The sequence below is a fragment of the Lithobates pipiens genome, unplaced genomic scaffold (genome assembly GCF_037356315.1).
Source record: "Lithobates pipiens isolate NorthernLeopardFrog02 unplaced genomic scaffold, aLitPip1_a1.2 Scaffold_16, whole genome shotgun sequence".
In the NCBI taxonomy this organism is placed as follows: Eukaryota; Metazoa; Chordata; class Amphibia; order Anura; family Ranidae; genus Lithobates; species Lithobates pipiens.
In genome coordinates, this window is record NW_027507748.1 from 431,875,499 (window position 1) to 431,901,113 (window position 25,615).

The following is a 25,615-nucleotide window of genomic DNA, read 5'->3' on the forward strand; positions in this document are numbered from 1 at the left end:
CCTATTGTACTCTGCACAAAAAAGGATTTGCTTTAGTATGACCACCACAATAAAATAAAAAACCCAGACACAACATGCTGTATACCTTTGGTGTTTTACTTGGTGACCGAGAAAACTTGGATGGAGATGGAGTAGAATGTTTAATTCCAGAAGCAACCATAAAGGATTGCGTATCTCTGAAATTTGGGCTTTGACTTTCAGGTGCTTCATCAAGATTTCTTCTCACTTCATCCAACATCTCTTCAACAGATTCAACAGGCACTGGTAGCTGCAGGAAAGCAGAACATTTTAAGAACTGTGGTCTAACTTGAAACAGTTAACAAAAGTTAACAGAACAACTTTCTTTGCACATAAATGGAATGTAGCCAAATGCCCAAAAAGTTGATAACTATGTAAATTCTCAGGAGACACCCCCATTAATATAAATACATACATTTCTTTAAATCATGGGCCTTGTGATTGTACACAACACTCCTAGCAAATTTTTCATTCTTCGTACAATATCCCTGGAAGTCTTCAAGTGGGGTGGCGTTCAGAGCCTGCGTAGTGGCTCTTTGGACGTTATCCACACTACCAAAATGGTGCTTTCACGGTCAAATACCAAGTTACGATTTAATGAACAATTGACTTGGTAATTCCCATTTGCTCTGCAATCATTCTGATTGTGAGCATTCAGTCACAAATGAGAACAGCGCTCACTGCATCCACATTCTGTTCCATTTTTGATAGGCGGCTCACTATCAGAATTATTGCAGAGGAAATGGGAATTACCAATTCAATTGTTCATGAAATTGTGACTTAGGATTTGAACCTGAGAAAGGACACCATTTTGGTAGTGTTGATAACGTCCAAAGAGCCAGTACACAGGCTTTGAACACCATCCCGCTTGAAGACTTTCAGGGACGTTACCAAGAATGGAAAAAATCAGTTGAAGCATTGTATAAACTCGCAAGGTACATACTTTGAAGGAGTATCTCTCTCCACAGTTTAGGTTTCCCAAAAATGCATTGTTAGTGGGATCAGCCCAGATACCTGCTGCGATCGATCACTGTCACTTACAAAACACTAAACACAAAACACAAAACTGCAGCGTACGCAGAGTCAGCCCTGATCCCTGCAAATCGCTAACAGTTTTTGGTAGCGTTTTAATACAGTCGCTGACAGCCTAGGTGCTTTTTTACCTGTGAGTCTCACTAGTTGTACCACTAAATTTAGAGCCCAAAATGGCAAAGCGAAGGTACACTAGTGAAGAGGCCTACACGTTTGAGCATGACAGATAGTGAAGAGGAAGTCACTCATCTGTCAGATTCAGGCTCAGAATATGATCCTGTAGAGGACAGCGGCTCCATGATAGATAGCTCTGATGACGGAAATGTAGTCCCGTTAAGGGCAGGCGTACCAGATCCCGAACTTCTTCTGTTGTTGATGTGCAAGATCCGCAGGTCCCTCGTATGGAGCAGAGAAGTACTAGTGCCGCTATTCCTTCTGGTGAACTGGCAAGCACCAGCGGCCTAGTACACCCTGGTCCTACATCCAGCACTGCAGTAGCATGTGGTGACGCAGCAAGTCCCATAAGTGCAGTTCAAGCTGGCGAGATGGCAAGCACAAGTAGTGTCCCGCTGCCACCAAGACAGACAGGCCCATCGTGCCCTTCCTGCAGAATTTGCCAATCTGGATTGGGTGCCCACCACTTCTGCAGAACCCGCACTTCCCCCATTCACTGGCCAACCCCGCATTAACGCCACTTGATTTTTACTCACTGTTTTTCACAGAAGATCTCTATAGATCTATTGTGGACCAAAGCAATTTGTACGCTGGTCAACACATCGCTACTATTCCCCAGTCCTCCCTTGCCAGACAATGGAAACCAATTATGGTTTCCGAATTTAAGATCTTTCTGGGCCTTTCCCTCAACATGGGCATAACCAAAAAGAGTGAGTTGCGGTCATATTGATCCACTGACCCAATTCACCATATGCACGTGTTCTCTGCTTCCATGGCCAGGGCACGATACGAGCAGATTTTGCGGTTCATGCACTTCAACGACAATGAACTCTGTCGTCCTCGTGGAGACCTTGCATACGATCGGCCCCTCAAACCACTTCAACGTTTTGCAGACTTGTTTACTCCCCATAAAGTTGTCTGCGTTGATGAGTTCCCAACAAGCGTTCCAGATACGGGGTCAAGGTGTACAAGCTCTGTGACAGGGCCACAGGCTATACACGTAGTTTTATGGTTTATGAGGGCAAAGATAGTCATGTAGAGCCGGAGAACTACCCTGACTACATAGGAAGCGCTGGCAAGATTGTGTGGGATTTGGTGTCACCCTTATTCGGAAAGGGGTACCATTGTATGTGGACAGCGTGCCACTGTTTAGTCATTTGTTTGATCAGCAGATTGGTGCATGTGGCACTGTGCGACCTAATCGCCGGGGCTTTCCCCAGCGGCTTGTAAAGTCCCGTCTTAGGCTGGGGGAGAGAGCCTGCTTGCGGTGTAATAACTTTCTCGCTATGAAGTGGAGGGATAATAAGAATGTTTTTGTTCTTACCTCCCTTCATGCAGACACGACGGTCCAAACTCATACGCCAACTTGTGTTGGAGAAACCCCTCTGTGTCCACAAATATAACCTTAATATGGGAGGGGTGATCCTCCATGACCAGTTGTTGGCGCCGTACCTAGTTGTCCGTAAGGCCAGACGCTGGTACAAAAAAAAAAAAGGTGTCTGTTAATTTATTGGCTATGTTGAATGCTTATGTGCTACACAGAGCTTCAGGACGGACTGGATCCTTCCTTAAATTCCAGGAAGATATCGCCAGAGCTCTTCTGTATCCAGATGGTGCTCCACCTCACCTTCCCCAACCAAATGCAGTAAGCCGGCTGCATGAGAGGCATTATCCTTATGTCCTCCTGCGTACCCCTACCCAACGAGCCCCCCAAAGAAAATGTAGTGTGTGCAGAAAGCGCGGATATAGGCGTAACACCCGTCATTGTCCCCTCTGTCCTGACAATCATGGTCTTTGCCTTGGTGAATGTTTTGAACGCCATGAACTAGTTGAGTTTTAGAGTAGGGTACAGCATTGCACAGACTAGGCAGCATTTTGAGAGACCCAAACCGCTGGAACTGTTACATAAAGTGTAAAAAAATAAAAAGTAAAAAATTAAAAAACCTCTCTCTCTCTCTCTCTCTCTCTCTCTCTCTCTCATTTTTGTTTTTCACCCACGATACATAAAGCCACGACTCCAGTGCTGTCGGAGGCGATTTCACCACCAGTTAAAAAAAAAGCAGCATATATGCCGAAGCATGGAGACAGCAGGGCTGGAGGAGCGATTTGCCTTTAACTTTTGCGGGAGGATGCCCCCATGCTTCGGCATATATAAATGGTGCATGTACGGAGGTATTCTAATGGTGGGCATACCCACCGATCAATATCAGGTTTAGGTATTGTCTTGGAATGATTTTCAGCCAGCAGTCGGCTTTCATGTAAAAAAATTCTAGCGGCTAATTAGCCTCTAGACTGCTTTTACAAGCAGTGGGAGGGAATGTCCCCCCACTGTCTTCCATGGTTTTCGCAGGCTCTCCTGTCTCAACAGGGAACCTGAGAATGCAGCCGGTGGTTCTGTCAGCTGACCATAGAGCTGATCAGAGACCAGAATGGCTCCAATCATCTCTATGGCCTAAGAAACCGTAAGCTACGAGCATTTCATGACTTAGATTTCGCAGGATGCAAACAGCGCCATTGGGAAATTGGGAAAGCATTTTATCACACCGATCTTTGTGTGGTCAGATGCTTTGAGGGCAGAGGAGAGATCTAGGGTCTGATAGACAAAAAAGGAGTACCTGTCACTACCTATTGCAATCATATGGGATATTTACATTCCCTGAGATAATAAAAATATATATAAATGAAAGGAACAGTTAAAAAAAATAAAAATAAAAAACACACACCATACCTGCCCCCCCTCTAAGGTGCAACGTCAAACGCAAGCGTCGGTCTAGCGTCATATGTAAACAGCAATTGCACCATGCATGTGAGGTATCACCGCGAAGGTCAGATCGAGGGTGCTAGTTTTAGCAGTAGACCTCCGTAAATCTAAAGTGGTCACCTATAAAGGCCGTTAAAGGCTTTTAAAAATGTATGTAGTTTGTCGCTGCTGCATGTTTCTGCGCAATTTTAAAGCATGTCGTGTTTGGTATCTATGTACTCGGCCTAAGATCATCTTTTTTATTTCATCAAACAAACATTTGGGCAATATAGTGATTTTTAGTGCATTAAAATTCAAAAAAAAAAAGTGTTCCCCCCCCCCCCCCCCCCCCAAAAAATGCGTTTGAAAAAAAAAATAAAAATGAAACACCCACCATTTTAATCTGTAGGGCCATTGCTTTAAAAAAAATACTTAATGTTCGGGGGTTCAAAGTAATCTTCATGTAAACAAAAAGTGTCAGAAAGGGCTTGATCTTCAAGAGGTTAGAAGAGTGGGTGATGTGACATAAGCTTTTAAATGTTGTGCATAAAATGCTAGGACAGTTCAAACCGCCCCCCCCCCCCCCAAATTACACCATTTTAGAAAGTAGACACCCCAAGCTATTTGCTGAGAGCATTGTCGAGTCCATGGAATATTTTATATTTTGACACAAGTTGTGGAAAAAGACTTTGCACAAAGTTGTCCTTAAATGATATATTGCGCAAACAAGCCATGGTTATTATGTGATTACACCCCAAAATACATTCTGTTTCTTCTCCCAAGTATGTGGATATCACAGTGACCTTTTGGGAGGCTAGCCGTGTACGGTACCCCAAAATCCAAGCACCACCTTTAGGCTAAGGGTGTAAATTTTTGATTTCATTCCTCACTACCTATCACAGTTTCGGAGGCCATAGAATGCCCAGATAGCACAAAATCCCCAAGTGACCCCATTTTGAAAAGTAGACACCCCAAGCTATTTGCCGAGAGGCATGGTGAATATTTTGCAGCTCTCATTTTGTTTTTGAAAATGAAGAAAAAAAACGTTTTTTTTCCCCCAATTTAAAAAAAAAATAAAAAATGTTCTTCATTTTCAAAAACAAAATGAGAGCTGCAAAATACTCACCATGCCTCTCGGCAAATAGCTTGGGGTGTCTACTTTTCAAAATGGGGTCATGGGGGGGGGGGGGGTTGTGCCATCTTGGCATTTTATGGCCTTCAAAACTGTGATAGGTAGTGAGGCGTGAAATCAAAAATTTACGCCCTTAGAAATCCTGAAGGTGGTGCTTGGATTATGGGGCCCCGTAAGCGGCTAGGTTCCCAAAAAGTCCCACACATGTGGTATCCCCGTACTCAGGAGAAGCAGCAAAATTTATTTTAGGGTGTAATTCCACATATGCCCATGGCCTGTGAGTATATCATTTAATGACAACTTTGTGCAAAAAAATAAAAATAAATAAAAAGGTGTCATATTCCCACAACTTGTGGCAAAATATTAAATATTCCATGGACTCAACATGCCTCTCAGCAAATAGCTTGGGGTGTCTACTTTCTAAAATGGGGTCATTTGTGGGGGTTTTGTGCCATCTTGGCATTTTATGGCCTTCAAAACTGATAGGTAGTGAGGAGTGAAATAAAAAATGTATGCCCCGAGAAATCCTGAAGGCGGTGCTTGGCTTTCCGGGCCTCGTACGCGGCTAGGCTCCCAAAAAAAGTCGACCACATGTGGTATCCCCGTACTCAGGAGAAGCAGTAGAATGTATTTTGGGGTACAATTCCACATATAACCATGGCATGTGTGAGCAATATCTCATTTAGTGACAACTTTTCGTAAAAAAAAAAAAATGATAGGCAGTCATAAATTAAAAGCTGTGTAAATTCCAGAAAATGTACCTTAGTTTGTAGACGTGTCAACTTTTGCGCAAACCAATAAATATACACTTATTGACTTTTTTTTTTTTTTTACCAAAGACATGTGGCCGAATACATTTTGGCCTAAATGTATGACTAAAATTGAGTTTGAGTTTATCTGAGTTTTCTAACAAAAAGTAGAAAATATTTTTTTCAAAATTTTCGGTCTTTTTACATTTAGATCTCAAAAAATAAAGTCGCAGAGTCAACTACCTTTAAAAGAAAGCTCTATTTGTGGGAAAAAAAGGACGCAAATTTTGTTTGGGTACAACATTGCATGACCACGCAATTACCAGTTAAAGCAGCGCAGTGCCAAATTGTAAAAAGTCCTCTGGTCATTGACCAGCAAAATGGTCCGGGGCTGAAGTGGTTAAGAGTTCCCTTCAATGGAACTAAGTGGTCAAACTCCTGAAAAACAACCCCCACACCATAACCCATCTCCAACAAATGATTTGAACCAGTGCACAAAGCAAGAGCCAGCAGATGGAACAGGGACAGTAAAAGAAGGATAGGACCAGAAGAGACATGATCAATCAGCCTTTTTTTTTTTTACACAATGCACAGGATTAACCCATTAGGTTCCACAGCGATTATAACAAGCATGCTTTACTGCATATACAGACTGATTTTACTGTTGTGGGTTTGGCAACATTAAGTTGACAGCAAAGCAAGGCAAGTCCCACTCAATCCAATATCTAAAAAGTCAATTCTACATTTTACAAATCGGGGCCAAAAGTTTTGAGGCTGACAGAAATATTGCCTTTTCACAAAGTCTGCTGCTTCAGTGTTTTTAGATCATTTTGTCATATGTCACTATGGTAAACTGAAGTATAATTACAAGCATTTCATAAAAGTGTCAAAGGCTTTTTTTGGCAATTACATCAAGTTTATGCAAACAGTCAATATTTGCAGTGTTGACCCTTCTTTTTAAAGATCACTGCCATTTGACCTGGCATGCTGTCAATCTTCTGGGCCACATTCTCACCGATGGCAGCCCATTCTTGCATAATCAATGCTTGGAGTTTGTCAGAATTTGTGGGGGGTTTTTTGTTCACCTGCCTCTTGATAGGATTAAGGTCTGGGGAGTTTCCAGGCCATGAACCCCAAATTTTTGTGTTTTGTTCCCCAAGCAACTTAGTTATCACTTGCTGGAAAAGGCATCATTGGTCACCAAACTGTTCTTGGATGATTGGGAGAAGCTGCTCTTGGAGGATGTTTTCGTCCCATTCTTTATTCAATTTTGTCTAAGAACACAGCCATGGAGGCACCCACTTTTTCTTCTCTGGACAAGGTCCTTTCCGGATGCCCCAAACAATCAGAAGGGGGATTCAGAGAAAATTACTTTACTCCAGTTCTCAGCAGTCCCTGAAGAATCAGTCTGTCCTTGATGTTTTTCCTGGAGAGAAGTGGCTTCTTTGCTGCCCTCGACACCAAGCCAGATGCAGTGATTGCATCTACAACTCACTGTGCGTGCAGATGCACTCACACCTGCTTACTGCCATTCCTAAGCAGCTCTGCGCTGGTGGTGCCCTGAACCTGCAGCTGATTCAACTGTAGGAGACGGTCCTGGCGCTTGCTGGACTTTCTTGGGCGCCCTGAAGCCTTCACAAATGCTGTGGAAATTTTTTTTTTCCCCCATCCCTACTCACAATAGGTATGAACCTTTACAGCATGTGCAAGATCAATAATCCAACCCCTACAGAGGTCTACCAGCCTACTCTAGGCCTTGGTGAGGAAAGAACTACATCCACTAGTACACTAGAGATCCCCAGTGGGAAAGGGGGGGGGGGGGTATTACAGTATTATCAGACTAAGTTTTACGTACTAGAACAAGGATTAAAATATGCACCCACTGATAAATTGGTAGTATATACAGACCTACAAAAATTTGGCAGAACATTAGGTATTAAAAAACATTTTGCTACCAAAAATGACCCCATCACCACAGCACAACCATCTAAATACACACAGAGTGGACTTCGCAACAAATCCATGCTGAACCTTAAAAACATCAGCTCAATTTATAGATGCATTTAAAAAGATAGTTTAAGCAGATATAAAAGGGAAATTCCTATATATAATAAAAAAATAAGTAAAGATTTTAACCGGCAAATGGGCGTACAGGTACATCCCTTTAAATTTGGCGCCGTGCCATCGCACTTCCCGGTCGGGACCTCCGTGAGGCGGGTCCCGCGGATGCGATCTATGCAGGGATACCCGAGATCATCTCACGGGGAGGAAAACGGGGGAGATGCTAAAGTAAACAAGCATCTCCCCGTTCTGCATAGTGACAGTGTCACTAATCTCTGCTCCATGTGATTGGGAGCAGAGATCAGTGACGTGTCACATGTAGCCACGCCCACCCCCCACAGTTAGAAACAAGCCCCAGGACACACTTAACCCTACACTGCTCCCTAGTGGTTAACCCCTTCACTGCCAGTGTCATTTACACAGGAATCAGTGCATTTGTATAGCACCGATTGCTGTATAAATGACAATGGTCCCAAAAATGTGTCAAAAATATCCGATGTGTCAGACATGTCGCAGTCACGATAAAAATTGCAGATCGCCACCATTACTAGAAAGAAAAGAAAAAAAAAAAAGAAAAAAAAAAAAAAAAAAAAAAAAAAAAAAAAAAAAGCTATAAATTTATCCCCCATTTTGTAAACGCTATAACCTTTGCGCTTATTGTGATTTTTTTTTTACTAAACTGAGGAAAAAATGTTTTTATATATTTTTGGGGAATATTTATTAAGCAAAATGTAAAAGAAATAATGTGTTTTTTTTTTTAATGGCGCAAAAAATAAAAACCGCAGGGGTGATCATAAACCGCCAAAAGAAAGCTCTGTGTGTGGGGACAGCTATGGGAAGTAATTCGAAGCAGAAAGTCATTGTGGTACGCCCTGCGCGGGGGGGGGGGGCAGTATATACTTGTATATTCGTGATGAGAGTACATACAAAAAGATTAACAAGAATGCCACTAAAGAATTAAAAGCAGCATGACAAGATTTAGTTAATAAAGCTGGAGACATTTTAAATAAAAAAAAAAAAAAAAAAGAGAAACTGGGTATTTGGTTCCAGATGTGCCAATCATGCTGATGCTTTGTCAAGTACCAAAAAGGTACATGAAAAATGCCAAGAAATTACCAGGTAGGCCTATCCTGAGCAGCATAAACTCACTCTAGGCTGGGAGTAGATGAGGTTTTCCTTCAACCTTTAGTGAGTAAAAGTCCAAACTATCTTAAAGAAAGCAAGGATGTTATTAAACCACTTCAGCCTTGGAAGGTTTTACCCCATTCCTGACCAGAGCCTTTTTACGATTTGGCACTGCGTCACTTTAACGGTCAATTGCACGGTCATGCAATGTGGGAAACCCAAACAAAGTATGAGTCTTTCTCCCCACAAATAGAGCTTTCTTTTGGTGCTACTGATCACCTGTGTGTAAATGTCACTGGTAGGGAAGGAGTTAACACTAGGGGGCGATCAAGGGGTTAAAGGTGTTTCCTCAGTGTGTTCTAACTGTATGGGGATTGGACTGAGTAGGTGAGGAGATATAGCTGTTCCTACATAGTAGGGACAAACGACACGTCTCCTCTGACAGCACAGGGATTTGTAGGTCTATTGCCGGCCACGCGCATCGGGACCACCACCATGCAGCGGGTGCCCTCTGGCGGCTCTTAAAGGAAACCCCGTAAGAAAGGTACAGTGTTTCGTGCAGGGGAGCCATTCTGTCCCCGTAAATAGACGTGAGCCAGTCAGGAACCGGTTAACCATCTACAACAGGTCACCATAGAGTACAATAGCATCCTGGTTACAATAGATGTAGTTTTACACCAATATTCGACATACATACACACACACACACACACACACACACACACACACACACTATCCTGGGGTTTGAAACTAGCTATCACCAATAACTTTCTGGTATGGTGGATAGCATTATAATCAAAGGGTGTCTCGATGGGGGCCAAATATGCCCCCAGTGTTGCCAACATATTTCTTAATAAAATGGGGAAGATGAGGCAATATATGGGAGACATATGGCCAGAACTGCGGGTATACCACAGATAGACTATATACTGCTGATCTGGCAAGGGACAGCTGCCACCCTAAATGAATTCATCAGGCATATCAGAAATAACGTCTATGTAATTAAATAAAAAGGTTACCACTCAAACATGGCGATTTTTTTGGATTTGCATATCTTCAGAAATGTTGACAACCTCAGTACCACTGGGGGGGGGGGGTACTAGTTGCTGCGAGGTGCAACAGGTGGTAGAATGGGGTGCTGTAGGGAGATATAAACAAACAGTCATGGAGTATGCCCATGGTGATTTAAAAAAAAAAAAAAGAAGTGGGGGTGGTTGATGATGGTGGCTAGAACTGGGCTTCAATACAAGGAGAAAGTGAGGTAGTTCGTGGAAAGTTCCATGTAGGAGCAGTTAGTCAGAGGGGACATACAGGGTAGAAGTCATCGTTGCCAGAACAGTTGAAGATGGCAGAACGTAGAAAAGAGACTCCCTCTAATCCACAGATCAGTGGCAAAGTAGGAGTATTAAACAATGGCATGGGGAGAACAGAATCTAGACAAGTCCCAGCGTTTAAAGTAAAAAGGTAGCGGTAGGCTTATGGCCTGGGGAATATGGTGCTAAGGAGGGCTGGTGGCATACGGCGAATTATATATATATCCCTTTTCCCTGCTGAGAAAGAGGATAGCATCTTGGTCCTTGTAATTGAGCAGTTCAGAAATGGAAGTACGAGGCGCTTCTGGCGTGGGCCAGCTACTATGCAGTGGGCCCGGTAGAGAAGACAGATCCGCCATATGTTGCTATGAGACGAAAATTTTCCATGATGACAGCTGGGTCGGGGACCTCTGCTCCATCCGGGAGGCTGATAAAGCATAGATTGCAGCAGAGTAGCCAGTCATCTTGCTTCTTGGTCAGTTGTTACTGCATGTGCTCTCATAAGTGCTGTAATGGATGCAGCGGGTACTCCATCCTCCCAATGCAGATGTCGGATTCAATCATCCTATCTAGCCGTTTATGGAGATTTTGGCAGATTGTGAAGATGTCAATCTTGGTGGTTAAGGTCACTTGGCAGGTAGAGATTGCCCCAGGGATCTTTACTGTGTCATCCACTGGAAGTTAATAGTCAGGGGAGGAAGGTCCATCATCTTCATCCTTCAGAATTGCTCAAGCTTGGCACTGGCTTCAGGAGCCTTGCAAGGAGGAAACATGGCAGGCTGAGAAAAGGAGCTCCTCGGGCAATAACTGCGCGTGCGAGTGCAGAATAGACGAGACTGGATAGTTCGTAAGCAAAGCTCTCCTCACACGCATCCTACGCCAGACCACATTGCCCCTCATGCTCCCTCTCATTAGTCTGACCAATGCATTTCATTGCCAATAGATGCAAGATATGTAGAAGTGGGCCAAAACACAAACTAGAATCTGTAGTAACCATTTGTACCTGGGGTATTATAAATCCCTGAGCCTAATTATCTGAAAATGCAGTCACACCCATCAATTTCACAACTTTATTTACTGCCAATTTCAAGGCTTTGATCTCATCAGGAATAAGTACAAAACAGCAGGAAAACTTGAAAGTTTAGCACATCTAAATATTAGGATTAAAACTTTATACCAGAAAGTCACAGTTCTGAACTGAGGACGATAATGGAACGACAAAACCTAGGGCTTTTCTCTCTCCAGATATGAAGTGAAGCAAAAAGCAACAAGCAGCTATGTAACATGTATATACATAAAAAAAGAATCAAAGCTCTAAGTGAAAACAATTACCTTTGCTACCAGAGATGGATCTGCAGCAACCTCATCAAGAATCTTGATAAGATAGGCTTTACATTTCTGCATGCAATACTGATACTCCTCCTGCTCTTCAGAGGACACAGCATCACTCTCAATATCTTCTCCTTTTCTCTGGTATACCTTTGCAAAGTAATAAAAACAAGGTAACGCCAAAATGAGAGCAAATTCAAGCTACATTTCCAATGCAAACCTAATCTTCCATTATTAGATAGATAGTTTACTGCGTCTCGCCAATTGTCGATCAAGCAAAATACAAATTTCATCTCATCATACATTATTTAAAAAAACAAAACAAATTTAAAAGTATAATAGATGACAAGTACCAAGAGAGTCTAAAATGATAACTTGAGTACTGAGTTTTAGTTTGGACAGTTTATTTTTTTTAAAACAAAGCTCAAATACTGCAGCAATACACAAAACAGGGAATGTTTTAATGGCTACATTCAGACATGGCTAGGAGTTGTGTGGACAATACACATACATACCGATGCAAGATTCCAGTAAGAAGCCACACTGTTAATAGCTTCCAAAGCTAGTATGGCATCATCAGACTTTCCCTCAAACATATCCATTTTAGCAAATGCAACACCAGCTTCATCTTCCAGATCTCTTACTTCAGACAACTGGATAAGGCAAAAAAATAAAAAATGATTATTTGTAGCTTATAGCACTCACTAATGTGTAACATTACGCAGACAGGAAAGTTGCACATTGTTATTTTACTCTGCAATGACTGCAATAATTATTACCCAACTACAGACAAAGGCCCATATAATTATACATTATATACACTGTACTCTGCTGTAATAACTGATGAGCACTGGTGTGCCTCCGCTGGACGGGGCTGCGCAGGCAAGGCTGCACTTGCAAGGTACCAATTACTCGCTGTTATTCAGGAAGCGGCTGGTAAACCTGATCTGTGTACCAGCCTCCCCCCTCCATCCTGAACACCGGAAGTCACACCGATCTCCTGCCCCAGCAGCAGCTACAGCAGATGGTACGAGGAGCCAGCCAGGAGCTGCATAGAGGAGGTGGATGTGAGTCGGAAACAGGTACAGGAGGATCATGAAGAGAAGGATAACAGCGCGAAGCTCCCCTGCAGTAGCTGAAGCCGGTTGGAGGAAAGTCGGCCAGCAGCATTGCTGGGAGGCACTGTAAGCCAACGTTTGGGGGGGGGGGGGGGGAATCAGTACAGGTATTGGAGCAGAGGAGGAGGAAATCGGGAATAACCAGTTCACAAAGCATCGGTGTTGGGGGGAGCAAAGGAAAAGGGGGGGGAGGACATCGGACATCCGTAAGCATAAGTGGAGCATTGAGGGGGAGAGGAAGATACCAGTCTGTATCCAGTGGCAGTGACAGGTGACCAAGGGGGAAAGGCAGGAAGGTCAGCTGAGAAGTGGAGGGAAGCGACAGTACAGTTTGTCAGTGGCTGGGCAAATTATATGTAGGTCTTCACCTCCGTGAGTGGTACAGACCAGGGGTCTGAGAGTCCTGTCCACTACAATAACAATTAGGGACTTAAGCATCGGTCTCTCCTTGCTGAAGTGGACTACAAATGGGAAGTGTCAAGAAGGATAAGCTGGGGGGACAGGAGGAATAGCAGTCACTGGTCTTACAAACCGGAAACTTCTGGGGAATAACAACGGTTAAACCCCTTAAGGACCAGGCCTCTTTTTTAGATGTGGTGTTTACAAGTTAAAAACTTTTTTTTGCTAGAAAATTACTTAGAACCCCCAAACATTATACATTTTTTTCTAACACCCTAGAGAATAAAAATGGCGGTTGTTGGAATACTGTCACACCTCATACTTTTTTGGAAAGAATGCACTTTTTTGAATAAAAAAAATAAAAATAAAAATAAAAAAACAGTAAAGTTAGCCCAATTTTTTTTTTGATTGTGAAAGATAAGGTTACGCTGAGTAAATTGATACCCAACCTGTCACGCTTCAAAATTGTGCCTACTTGTGGAATGGCGACAAACTTTTACCCTTAAAAATCTCCATAGGTAAAGTTCTAGGGCTAGAATTATTGTTCTCGCTCTACCGATCACGGCGATACCTCACACATGTGGTTTGAACACAGTTTTCATATGTGGGCGCTATTCAAATACTCATATGCGTTCGCTTCTGCACGCAAGCTCGGCAGGACTGGTCGCGTTTAAAAAAAAATTACCTTTTATTTTTACACTGAAACATTTTTTTTTTTTTTTTTTTTAAAAAGGGTCACTTTTATTCCTATTACAAGGAACAGAAACATCCCTTGTAATATAAAAAAGGCATGTCAGGACCTCTTAAATATGAGATCTGGGGTCAAAGACCTCAGATCTCATTTACACTGAAATGCAATAAAAAAAAAAAAAAAAAAAAAAAAAAAAAAGAAGAAGAAGGCCGTTCAAAAAAATAAAAAATTAATTTGGAAAAAACGGCCCTTTAAGGGCCAGGGGCGGAAGTGACTCTTCCACCCTGCAATGTCATGGAGACGGGTGGGGACCATATTCCTCTCGTCACCATGCACAGCCAGCGAGAGGACTGGATTGCTGTCGCTTTTATCTTTTAGCCGGCCAAACACGGGGATACCAGGGTTATGGCAGCTATCTGCTGCCATAACAAAATCCAACGATATCCATATCCAGAATGTATGTCAGCGGTCCGCAAGTGGTTAATTTAAAAATCAAGAGGCTATTCTAGAGCAACAAATGAGGTAAAAAGATGAATGACATTCAGTAAAGGTAGGATCTCAGCAAAAAAAAAAAAAAAAAAAAGTTTTTGCCTTTTTCCCGGAAATCTGCTTTAAGTGTCAATTCTCCTTTATTCAGCATGGGTATCTTATAGTATAAATGCCTTTAAAAAGAGGTTTAACTATGTTAAAAAAAAAATTAAATAAAATCCCTGTGCAGCTATTAGTGTCTGCAGACCAGCGTGTGTGCCATCATCCGTGACGGATATGCCGTATCGGGACTTCAGTCTTGATGTGTTTCGTCATCAAGGTGCGACATTATCAAAAGCAGGAGGCTGTTTTTTGGGGGGGTGGTTTTACCAGAGTTGTTAAACATCTTTTAAAAGGATTTTTTTTACTATAAGATGCCTATGCTGAATAAGGTTCTTGTTTAAAGGATCTTACACCATGAATATTCCATGCCTGCACACCCTGGATTCTGAGCACCACCATAGGAGGCCAACCAACACAGCAGAAGTGTCCGATGAAAAAGTTTAGTGATCATTTCAGAAAATTTTCATTAAATTTAGGGCATCCAGGCGTTTGTTGTCTGTTTTGTTTCCATGGATACCAAAGCTTCTTATACACCATGATGGGCAGTGGGGGGAGGTGGCTGGAGCATCTTGGATTACAGAGCCCGGGGCAGATCACAGACATACCATGTACTAATTTATAACAGAGGACTATGATGGCGCAGCCAAATAATTTTAACCACCCCATTATCCGTGAAAGCATTATGACCACCCCATGAAAAAACACATTTAAAATAAATATAAAAAAATCATTTACAGTTTTTGTGAAAAAACTGTTTAAGTTTAGTGATCATTTCAGGCTTTTGTTTTCCGTTTTGTTTCCATGGTTACCAAAGCTTATACAGCGATGAGCAGTGGGGGGAGGTGGCTGGAGCATCTCAGATTAAAGAGCCCAGGGGAGAGCACAGACACACATGTACTGATTTATAATAGAGGAAAATGATGGGGCAGTTTTGATGCTATTCAGCATTCCCACGCATTTTCTCCAGGAGATGCATTTTCTAGTTTTTCTTTGTCTTTTTTTGAGGAGGGGGTGGTCAACCGTATCAAAGGCAGCAGAGGTCCAGGAGTAGGAGTACAGAATAATGTTGATAGGTTTTGGCCCTTACTAGATAGTTTGTTAGTTTTAGGAGAGCAGTTTCTGTGGAGTGTTGAGGACAAAATCCAAACTGAAGGGGATCAAGAAGGCAATTATCAGCAAGATGGTCGCTTGGTTGCAGGCCAGACATTCAAGGAGTTTGGCTAAAAAGGGGAGAAAGGAAAGGCTTACCTGTAGGTTAAAGAGGTTTGTAAGGGTTTACAACCACTTTAAGGAGGTGCTTTGTCCGTCGAACTTTTATGGTGCGTACAAAAAACCCTAGTTAGACTTACCAGTAACGGTATATCTACGAGTCTTTCAGGACGGCACCTGGAGAGAGCGCAGCTCCACCCACTTTCCCAGGAAACACTGCAGATCACTTTAAAGACTGGACACCTCCACCATGGCCTCAGTTGTTCATAGAGTACCTCCAGCCATGCTGAAATTAAATAAGCAGAACATAGCAATAACACCACATTTTTCAAATACAATCTAGGGTGGGTCATCGGCGCTGTCCTGAAAGACTCGTAGAAATACCGTTACCGGTAAGTCTAACTAGGGTTTTCTCCCTTCGTCTTTCAGGACAGCACCTGGAGATAAGAGTACTTAATCTAGGGTGGGACCACCGCCTGCAGAACCTTTATGCCAAACGATTGATCTGAAGGTGAAAGCAGGTCCAACCTGTAGCGGCGGGTGAAGGTGGAGAAGCTTGTCCACATAGCCGCCTTACAGATCCGATTCGGAGAGGCCCCTGCTCTTTCCGCCCAGGATGTTGCTACTGCCCGAGTGGAATGGGCAACTACCCCTGAGGGGGGCTCTACTCCGGATGCTCTATAGGCTTCCCTAATAGCCATTCGTAGCCACCTAGCTATAGTATTTTTGGACGCACTGTAGCCCTTCCGTGGTCCTGAGAATTGCGACGAAGAGAGAGTTTGACTTCCTGAACTTACTTGTGATCTCTAGATCGTGTAATAGGCACCTTCTTACATCTAGGCTATGAAAAGACTTCTCCTTAGCATTTGAAGTTGAAGGACAAAAAAGGTAGGTAGAACTATTTCCTGCGTCCTATGGAAGGCTGTTGAGACTTTTGGTAGGAAACCCAGATCAGTTTAAAGAACCGGTCCGGAAATATGTAGCAGAAAGGCTCCACTATTGATAAGGCTTGTAACTCGCTTACTCTTCTAGCAGATGTAATAGCCACTGAAAGAACTTAAGCGACCAAAACCTGATAGTCGCTTCTTCTGGGGGTTCAAAAGGTTCTCTGGTCAATGCCTGTAGAACCAATGACAAGTCCCATTTTGGAAAAAACTTAAATGGTATAGGCCTAGCTCTGGCCAATGCCTTAAAAAAAAAAAATCTAATAAGCGGTTCTTGAGATAACCGTCTCTCAAGAAAAAACAGATAAAGCAGCCACCTGTGCCTTCAGGGTACTGGCTGCCAACCCTAGTTCCATGCCCTCATGGAGAAATTCAAGAACCGAAAGTATCTCCTGGGGAGGGAATTCCTTTGATAGGCACCAGGGGTTAAAACTTTTCCACGTTTTAAAATAAATTGACCTAGTAGTATCTTTTCTACTTCCTAAGAGGGTTGTGACGAGCTTATCAGACAACCCCTTTCTTTTTAAGATTTGCTCCTCGGTAACCACCCAGTTAGGTTGAGTTGCCCAATATTCGGATGCTGAAGAGGTCCCTGGGTTAGGAGATCCCTTTGAAAACGGAAGAACCCAGTGGGGTCCCACCGCCATCCTCTGTATGGTTGCAAACCATGTCCTTTTGGGCCAAAAGGGAGCCACTAGAATCAGACTTGTGGATTCCCCCTGCAATTTCTTCAGAACCAAAGGGATCATCTGAAAAGGGGGGAAAGCGTAGCACAAGTGGAAGTTCCATGGTTGTGCTAGGGCATCCAGTCCCCTTGCCTGATCTTGCCTGTTTAAAGAGAAGGCGGCCTTCACTTTGGTGTTGCTCAGTGACGCGAATAGATCTATCTGAGGCAGTCCCAATCTCACTGTCAGATCTTGAAAAACCTTGGGGTTCCGACTCCATTCTGACTTCCGAATTTTTTCCCTGCTCAGAAAATCCGCTACAACATTCAGGTCTCCTTTTAGGTGTACTGCTGATATGGACCATGACAGAATCTGACTGGCCAGGGATAGCAGCACCCCGCTTCTTGTGCCCCCCGCCTCGTTATATAGGATACAGCTGTGGCGTTGTCAGATAAGACCTGGATATGGAGACCTTGAACCACTTCTTTGAAGGCCCATAGTCCGAGCAGGATGGCCCTGAGTTCCCTCCAATTGGAGGATCTCCTGGCCTCTGACTGTCCAGCTCCCCTGGGCCATCTGTCCTTCCAGGTGGGCACCCCACCCCCAGGAGCTTGCATCTGTAGTCAACCTCCGGTCTACCGGAAAACACCAAAGTAGACCCTTGTCTAGATTTGAGTGACTCCTCCACCACCAGAGCTTTCTCTGAACCTGAGGGGGCATACTGAATTGCTTCTCCAGAGACTGCCCGTAGGACCAATTCGTCAATATTGCCTGTTGGAGATCCGTTGCATGGAGGCGTGCCCATTGCACTGCAGGGATGGATGCTGTGAGGAGGCCCAAAACTGACATGGCTGCCCTGATAGAAATAGACAGGTTTGTCTGGGTCCTCTTCACGGCACTCTGAACCTTTTCTATTTTCTCTACTGGGAGAAAAATCTTTTCCTGTCTGGAGTCGATGGTGTATCCCAGGAACTTTATCGACTGAGATGCAATCATGCTTGATTTCTCCCTGTTTACCAGCCATCCGAGACTCTAATGCCCCGTACACACGAGAGGACTTATGTCCGACAGACTTCCAAAGGAGTTCCGCCGGAGTTCCGACGGAGTTCTGACAGACTTTTCGGCCGAACGGACTTGGCCACACACGATCACACTAAACTCCGACGGATTCGAACGTGATGACGTACGACCCGACTCGAATAAGGAAGTTCATAGCCAGTAGCCAATAGCTGCCCTAGCGTCGGTTTTAGTCCGTCGGAGTAGCATACACACGAGCGGATTTTTCGAAGGGGACCGGGTCCGGCGGAGTTCCGTCGGGAAAATTTGAAGCATGCTTCATTTCTAAAGTCCGTCAGACTTTTGCGAAGCTAAAGTCCGTTGCAGCCCACACACGATCGGATAGTCTGACGGACTCGGTCTGACGGACTTTGGATGTTGAAAAGTCCGCTCGTGTGTACGGGGCATAAGTGTCTTACTGTCCTTCCCAGGTCCCTCTCCAATAGATGTTTTGTATTGGCAAAAATTAAAAGGTCGTCCAAGTATGGAACGATTGATATACCTTCTACCCTTGCTACGATCTTTGTAAATATCCTCGGAGATGAGGATAGACTGAACGGGAGAGCTCTGAACTGGAGATGTAGCACCGAGCCTCCCGTCCTGACCGCAAACCTCAGATATTTCTGTGAAGCTATGGCCATAGGCACATGGAGATATGCATCTCTTCTTAGGTCTATGGATGCCATAAAACAGTTTGGCATCAGAAGACTTCACCGAGAAAATTGTATCCATCTTGAATCTCTTGTATCTGAATCGATTTGTTTAAAATCTTCAGAATCAATCTGAATTTGCCAGAAGGTTTCTTTACAAGGAAGATGTGCGAGTAACAGCCTAGCCCTACCTCCTCGGGGGGAACGTACATGATCACCCTTTGCTGCATCAGTTATTGCAAAATAGAGATCATGGCTACTGATTTTTCTGGGTCTCGAGGAGCCTGGGTTACATAAAACCGTGCGGGGGGATGAGCGAATTCCAGCCTGTAACCCTCTTTTATTGTTTTGAGGATGAACAGACTGTTTGTCACCGACTTCCACTGCGGAAAAAAGGCCTGTAACCTTGCTCCCACAGTTGGAAGACCGTCACTGGCTCTTTGGGTTCGGGGTAGGGGGGCGGAATAACACTCCCGACTTGCCCCTTCCCTTCTGCGGCGTCCAGGGCCTTCTATATCCTGTCTCTTTGGTTTCTGAGGTTTTTCGAAAAGCACGAAAATTTTTAGATCACCTTCTTTTTAACAGGAAAGCCCTTCTTGTCGGCCCTTCTGTCCAGATTGGCTTCAAGGTCAGGGCCGAACACCAAATCTCCCTCGAACGGAAGACCGCATAATTTGGTATTTTGAGGCAGTATCCCCTGTCCATGTCTTCACCCATAAGGCCCTACGGGCCGAGATTATCAGGACTGAGGACCTGGCTGACATCTTAATTGATTCTGCCGAGGCATCTGCCATATACCCCACTGCTTTTAAGAGGATGATGAAGCAGAAGCCTCCTTTGCCTCCTCTGCCTACTCCTCAGAAGCAGAGGACCTACTATGTTCCTCATCCTCCGAGTCACTGCCCCCCCTGGATGCAGATGCTGGGGAGTGAGAACGGGGCGCTGAGCTACTACCTGCAGCTGGGCGTCTGTCTAAATAAGACCGGAAAGATTCAAAAGTATCTGATAATTCTTTCCTGAAAGAACTTAGCAGCTCTCCCTGCTGAGACGCAGGGGTAGTGGAAGCTGCTTCTTTGACCAAGTCGCTTATGCAGGACCTGCATAACACCTTAGTCCAAGAATCTCTGAGTACGTTTTTACATGATGGACATCTCCTCTTGCTAGGAGGGGAGACATGTTTGGCGTTTTCTTTCGCCTTCTGAAATATACCAAGGAAAAAACCCCAAAACCTTAGTTACAATACACAAGAACAAAGAGAAAGAAAAAAAAAAAAAAAAAGAAGGACATGCTGCCAAATAGAACAGATTAACAATTTTCAAATTCTATTTGCTCTTCAGCCAGTGAATCCCCCCACAGACTCACTAAACAACTATTGAAAAAGCATTATTCCCAAATAGCATCATAGGAAAAGAATGCTGCAGGCTTCCCAATGCAAGGAAGGGAGGAAACGACATGGCTCAAACAGTAATGACAGAGACCACTGCCCCTGCTTACCTGAGCCTGGCTGACAATCGTGGCTCCTGCTCCTGCCACCACCGATTGATCCTCCTCCATCGTTCAGCGAGGATCAATGGCGTCTGGGCGCTTTTATTAGTTTAAATTCCGCACCAATCCCGGAAGTGATGTCAGCCGAAGAGACCGCCCTCTCCCTGCGTTCCAGCAGCCGGAACCGGAAGCCGCGTTGCACCGTCGAAAGTCCCGCCCCCGGCCGAAATGACGCACTCGTCATCCGGACCCGGAAGACATGAGCCTGAACAAACAGCGCGAGATATGAATCCCAGCCGCGTCTCAGACCCAGCCGCTGGTCTAGAAGAGGGGGGACCTCCACGGCCTTACCCCCCTGGGTATGAAGGAGAGCGGACACCGGAGCGACCCCCGCACGTGAAGGGAGGAAGCTGGGCCGGGTCTGTACCAAAAAGAACAACCAACAATGGTATGCCTCCAACTCTCCCCACCTGGAGAGAGCGCAGCACCCCTTTGTTCCCTGCAGCGCTTCCATCATGGCCGGAGGAAACACTACAACTGAGGCCATGGTGGAGGTGTCCGGTCTTTAAAGTGATCTGCAGTGTTTCCTGGGAAAGTGGGTGGAGCTGCGCTCTCTACAGGTGCTGTCCTGAAAGACGAAGGGAGAAATGTGATTTTCTCCTTCGATCATCAATGGACATAGCGCCTCCTTAATCTTGACCATTGGGACCTCCAAAAGCAGTGCCAAAGAAAAATTGTAAGAAAAAAAAACAAAGGCTAACCTGGTCACAGGAGCCCCATCTGAAGAAAAAAATCTGAAAGAACAAAAACACCCCTCAAGAGGGGACCCTCCCTCTTAAACAGCAGCCTGCAAAACTTTGAGCCCAAAAGTAGTATCAGCGGACGGATGCCAAAAAAAACTCATGTCTAGAATTTAGTGAAGGTATGCAATGATGACCAAGTGGCCGCCTTGCAAAACTGTGATATTGACGCTTGATGACAGAAGGCACAAGAAGTACTAAACGCCCAAGTAGAATGTGCCGTGACAGGGAAAGGAGGCACCCGACCTTTAATAGAATGGGCGTGAGACAGTTAGTCTGATTCATCTGGAGAAGGTATCCGAAGAACCGGCCAGCCCTTTCCTTTCTCCTTGTGTAAACCACAAAATGAGTGATCTCCAAAAAGGACTCAGTGGCTGCCAGGTACGCACAAACCACACCCAAGTTATGCAAAGCAAATTCTTTGGGATAAACAGGCTTGGAACACAAGGAAGGCAACACAACGTCCTCATTTAAATGGCAGGCCAAGACCACTTAAGGTAGGAACGATGGACAGAGACAAAAGAACCACTTTATCTTTGTGAACCAAATAGAGGCGCCTTTCAACAGCCAAGCCATCAAAACCAGCAACTGTAAAGCAGGATGGAAGCTCTATTCTTGGGACAGCTGGTCCTCTCTGAGAGGTAGCTCCCAAGGGACATTTACAGCCACCAGAATGACCAGAAGACTTTCACCCTTGATCCTTCGCAAGCATGGAAGAGGAATATGTTGGCCCAACAGTGGTTCTAGGATGGACTGCTGCATCCACCAGAGGAATTTGTGACATTGCCACGAGTCTCGGTAACTTCCTATTGAACTGAACCTGCTGAAGGAGCGGAAGTTTGAATAGAGAACAGACTACCCTGGTCAGTATTAAATCCGAGTCCGACCCAGGAAATTACATTTCCTGGGAGGAGGATAGAGGGGACTTCGGGTAGTTTGGACATCACCTGAACCTTGACAGGAACTATAGCCAAACAAGGAGACTCAGGGTCCCCTGAAGCGGACAAATTCTGCCCCCCTTCTTTGATGACCCCAAAAGGATCAATTTGTGGATCCCCTTGACGCTCACGAGGGAGGACCACAAAGTTAAATGGCTCTTCCTGTTTATACTGATCAGCCGTGATTACCACGTGATCAGCCATGTCCAAAGAGCCTCTTTACCGATATTGGTGTAACGGTGTGTCAGACTGACAAACTTCACCAGAAATCGCTGCGCGCCAGCAGTTATCCTGCTGGATGCCATATGACGCCCAGTCAGGATAACTGAAACAACCCCCTGGCTGTCATTTTGCTGGGCGGGAAGGGGTTAAAGGACAGTGAACCCTCTACTGGAATCATGGTTGCTTTGTTCAACAGGAAACTGGAGGGTCCACCATCGATGGACTGGACCATTTAAAAAAAAAAAAAAAAAAAAAAAAAAGAGATTCCTCAAATGGGCAACTTACTGTAAAGCGTTTAGGGAACACAAACTGTTGCTTTGGTTGCCCCTCTCCTTATAGACAAACTTGTTAAAATATGGAAGATAAGGAAACACCTTAGCTGCGTGAGGTGCCTTGTGTATACCAAAAGGGACAGCAATGTCCCTGACCACATTAGATTAGCCACAGCCTCCATTTTTAAAGTCTCACACATCGCAGTGAGACAGGGTGCATCCACCAGCATTATTTCCCCATCGCTGCTGCGACCGTGGATGAGTCATTGTCACCAGACAGATCAGGAAGCGTGGTATCAAGTCCCACTGGATGGGCCACATCTGTGCAAGCATCAGAGTCAGAGGAGACAGACTGAGCAAGAGAAGGTGGAGGATGCTTCCTGGCAGGCCTTTGCCCGCACGCTATTTACACCCGGGATACTAGGGACTCTAGAACTGCCGTCAGCGCATTAACAGGAAGCTGTGGTTCTGAGGGACCAAGCTCCCCCAAGAGGGGGATCAGCGGATAAGATGCGACCCTGAGGCTCCATGAATAAGCGAGCCCCTGCAGCTTACTTACTGGGTTATACTTAACCTCCAGATGAATGGACACTGGTAGCCCAAAGGTCTTTAGACAGGAAGTGATCCCCTATATAACCCCCTCCTACACAGGAAGTACTTCAGTTTTGTAGCAAGCACTTAATCCTCAAAAAGAAGGGAAGGGACATCTGTACTCAAAGAAAAGGTTTTATCGGCATGAAGAAAAAAAATCCTATTTTCATTATCATGGACAGAGTGAGGCCAATAGTTCTTACTTACTGGGATATCCCAGAGCAATAGCATTGAGGGGAGGAAGACACCCTGCCAAAACAATAGCCATCAGACACTGGTAATAAATTTAATTACTTCCTGTATGGGAGGGGTTATATAGGGAATCACTTACTGTCTAAAGACCTTTGGTCTACTAGTGTCCATTCACCTGGACATAAAGTATAACCCAGTAAGTTATAACAGCCTCACTCTGTGTCCCATGATGTACGATAAATGAAAAGGAGTTTTTGGCACTGCTATAGACATCCCCCTACTACGGTGCTTGCTGGTTAACAGAAGGGACCCCAGAATGGAGAATTCAAGCACTCTGCATGCCATGTGTTCTAATAAGTAGGGCTGAAACTAAATTTTTAAAATCGATTAGTTGGCCGATTATGGTTTTGATTAAATCAGTTGATAACCTTAAGAAAAAGTGTGGTGTATAATTTAGTTAATATGTAAAGTTCTTAAAAAAAGGAAATTTATTCTTAAATATCTACATGCAGTGGTAAATAACCAACTATATGGTTAGGGAGAAAAATATCGAATCTACTCCGAGAATAAACAGACAGAAGAGAGATACTGTATATACTATTAGAGGAGATATATATACACACTATTAAAGGGTGAATCTGGTAAATAAATAGGATTCAGAGATCACATTTTTGTTTGTTTTTTAAATAAACAACGTCCTCCTCCAAAAAAGAAAAAAAAATTAAAAGCTTTGTTCGATTTTCTAATCGTTACTGGGGTCAAATCGACGTTCATTTTCAACCACAGTGACAGGTAAATTTAGAAATAGAAAACTTCTTGGTCAAAGGAATTTTCAGACACTGTGGTTTTCGTTTAGAAGTTACATTAAATTTTAAAAGCAGAATGTTAAAAATAAAGTGAAAATTTTAAACACTTTCATTCAGCGAATGTACAAAGATATACAAAGATATTGTGTCTGCATATTCTCATCTGAAAATTGATCCGTGTGGCCAGCATAAGGCTCGGTACACACCTATGCAGTTTGCTTTTGATCTGTTTCTGCAGTGCTTTTTGCGCACGTGATTTTGCTGCGATTTAGTATTTTTTTTTGGTCGTTTTGTTAGGCAGATTAAAAAAACAATTACTGGAAAAACGCATTGCATGCTTTTGTGCAGCTTCTCCATTGCAGTGTATTGAACCAAAAAAAAAGCATTTTTTTATTTTTTTTTATGCAAAAAGTCTGACCCTTTCCAAATACGCAACGGCTGAAAAAAGCCTAAACGTGAGCGTGTCCCATAGGAAACCATGTAAATGAACTGTAGTGCATTTCTGCAAAAAGCACCCAAAAAAAAAAAAAAACACATAGGTGTGAACCAGGTTTAAGACATTTAGTAACATAATGGGGTAAAAAAAACAAAAAAAACAAACACAGATAATCGCTACTGTAAGGGCTTCATTTTTTTTTTACTGTAGAACTGTGAAACAATTTACAGTAGCGATTTGCTCTTTTTTTACTATAAAGGGCTCATTTTAGTTTTTTTAACCCCATTATGTTACTGGCCGAATAATCGATTATGAAAATAGTAATTGATTTTCATAATCTATTAGTTGTTTCAGCCCTACTAATAAGTATCCTAGGAAAAAGAGAAGGGACTCAGAAGCTCCGTAGATCATGTAACCCGCTCGGCCCGTCTCTGGACAGCTGTTTGTCTCCAGCACCATGCCAGACTAAAGGGAAAACGGCTGCCGGCTGTGACAGATTACACCAACATGGCCACTGGCTGCAGACCAAGCCAGCCAAATTATTACTAGAGTCCACAGAAGCCTCCGCTGCACCCTCTGCATTGGGAGCCCCCTCCAGGCACTGTACCAATGCCGGCACATGAATGTGCCCCCCCCAGGGAATACCCATGGGGGGGACCCTGCACTGGGGCCCCCATGGCTCCAGGCACTGCAGCCTCCCATAGCAATGTAGTATACGAAGCAGTACATGAGTCCCCCCTCCTCAGGGAACACTCACAGAAGTGGGATGGAGGGGAGACAGGGGGAACCCTAGCTTAACTGAGGGATGGGAGAGATCATGCAGGCAGGTCCGACCATCCATGGAGTGTACCTGCATCCACGCCCACACAGAAAGAAG

The 25,615-nt window shown here is 44.1% G+C and overlaps 1 protein-coding gene across 1 annotated transcript in view; it reads right to left on the reverse strand.

Moving 5' to 3' along the window:
• The window catches only part of LOC143983192 (E3 SUMO-protein ligase RanBP2-like), a 183,796-nt gene that overhangs the window by 118,767 nt on the left and 39,414 nt on the right, over positions 1-25,615 (reverse strand). Inside the window, exons 14-16 of the mRNA XM_077482612.1 lie at positions 12,189-12,326; positions 11,677-11,823; positions 86-268 (exon numbers count right to left, since the gene is read on the reverse strand). Coding sequence (XP_077338738.1) covers positions 86-268; positions 11,677-11,823; positions 12,189-12,326 — 468 coding nt within the window. The remainder of the gene's footprint in view (positions 1-85; positions 269-11,676; positions 11,824-12,188; positions 12,327-25,615) is intronic.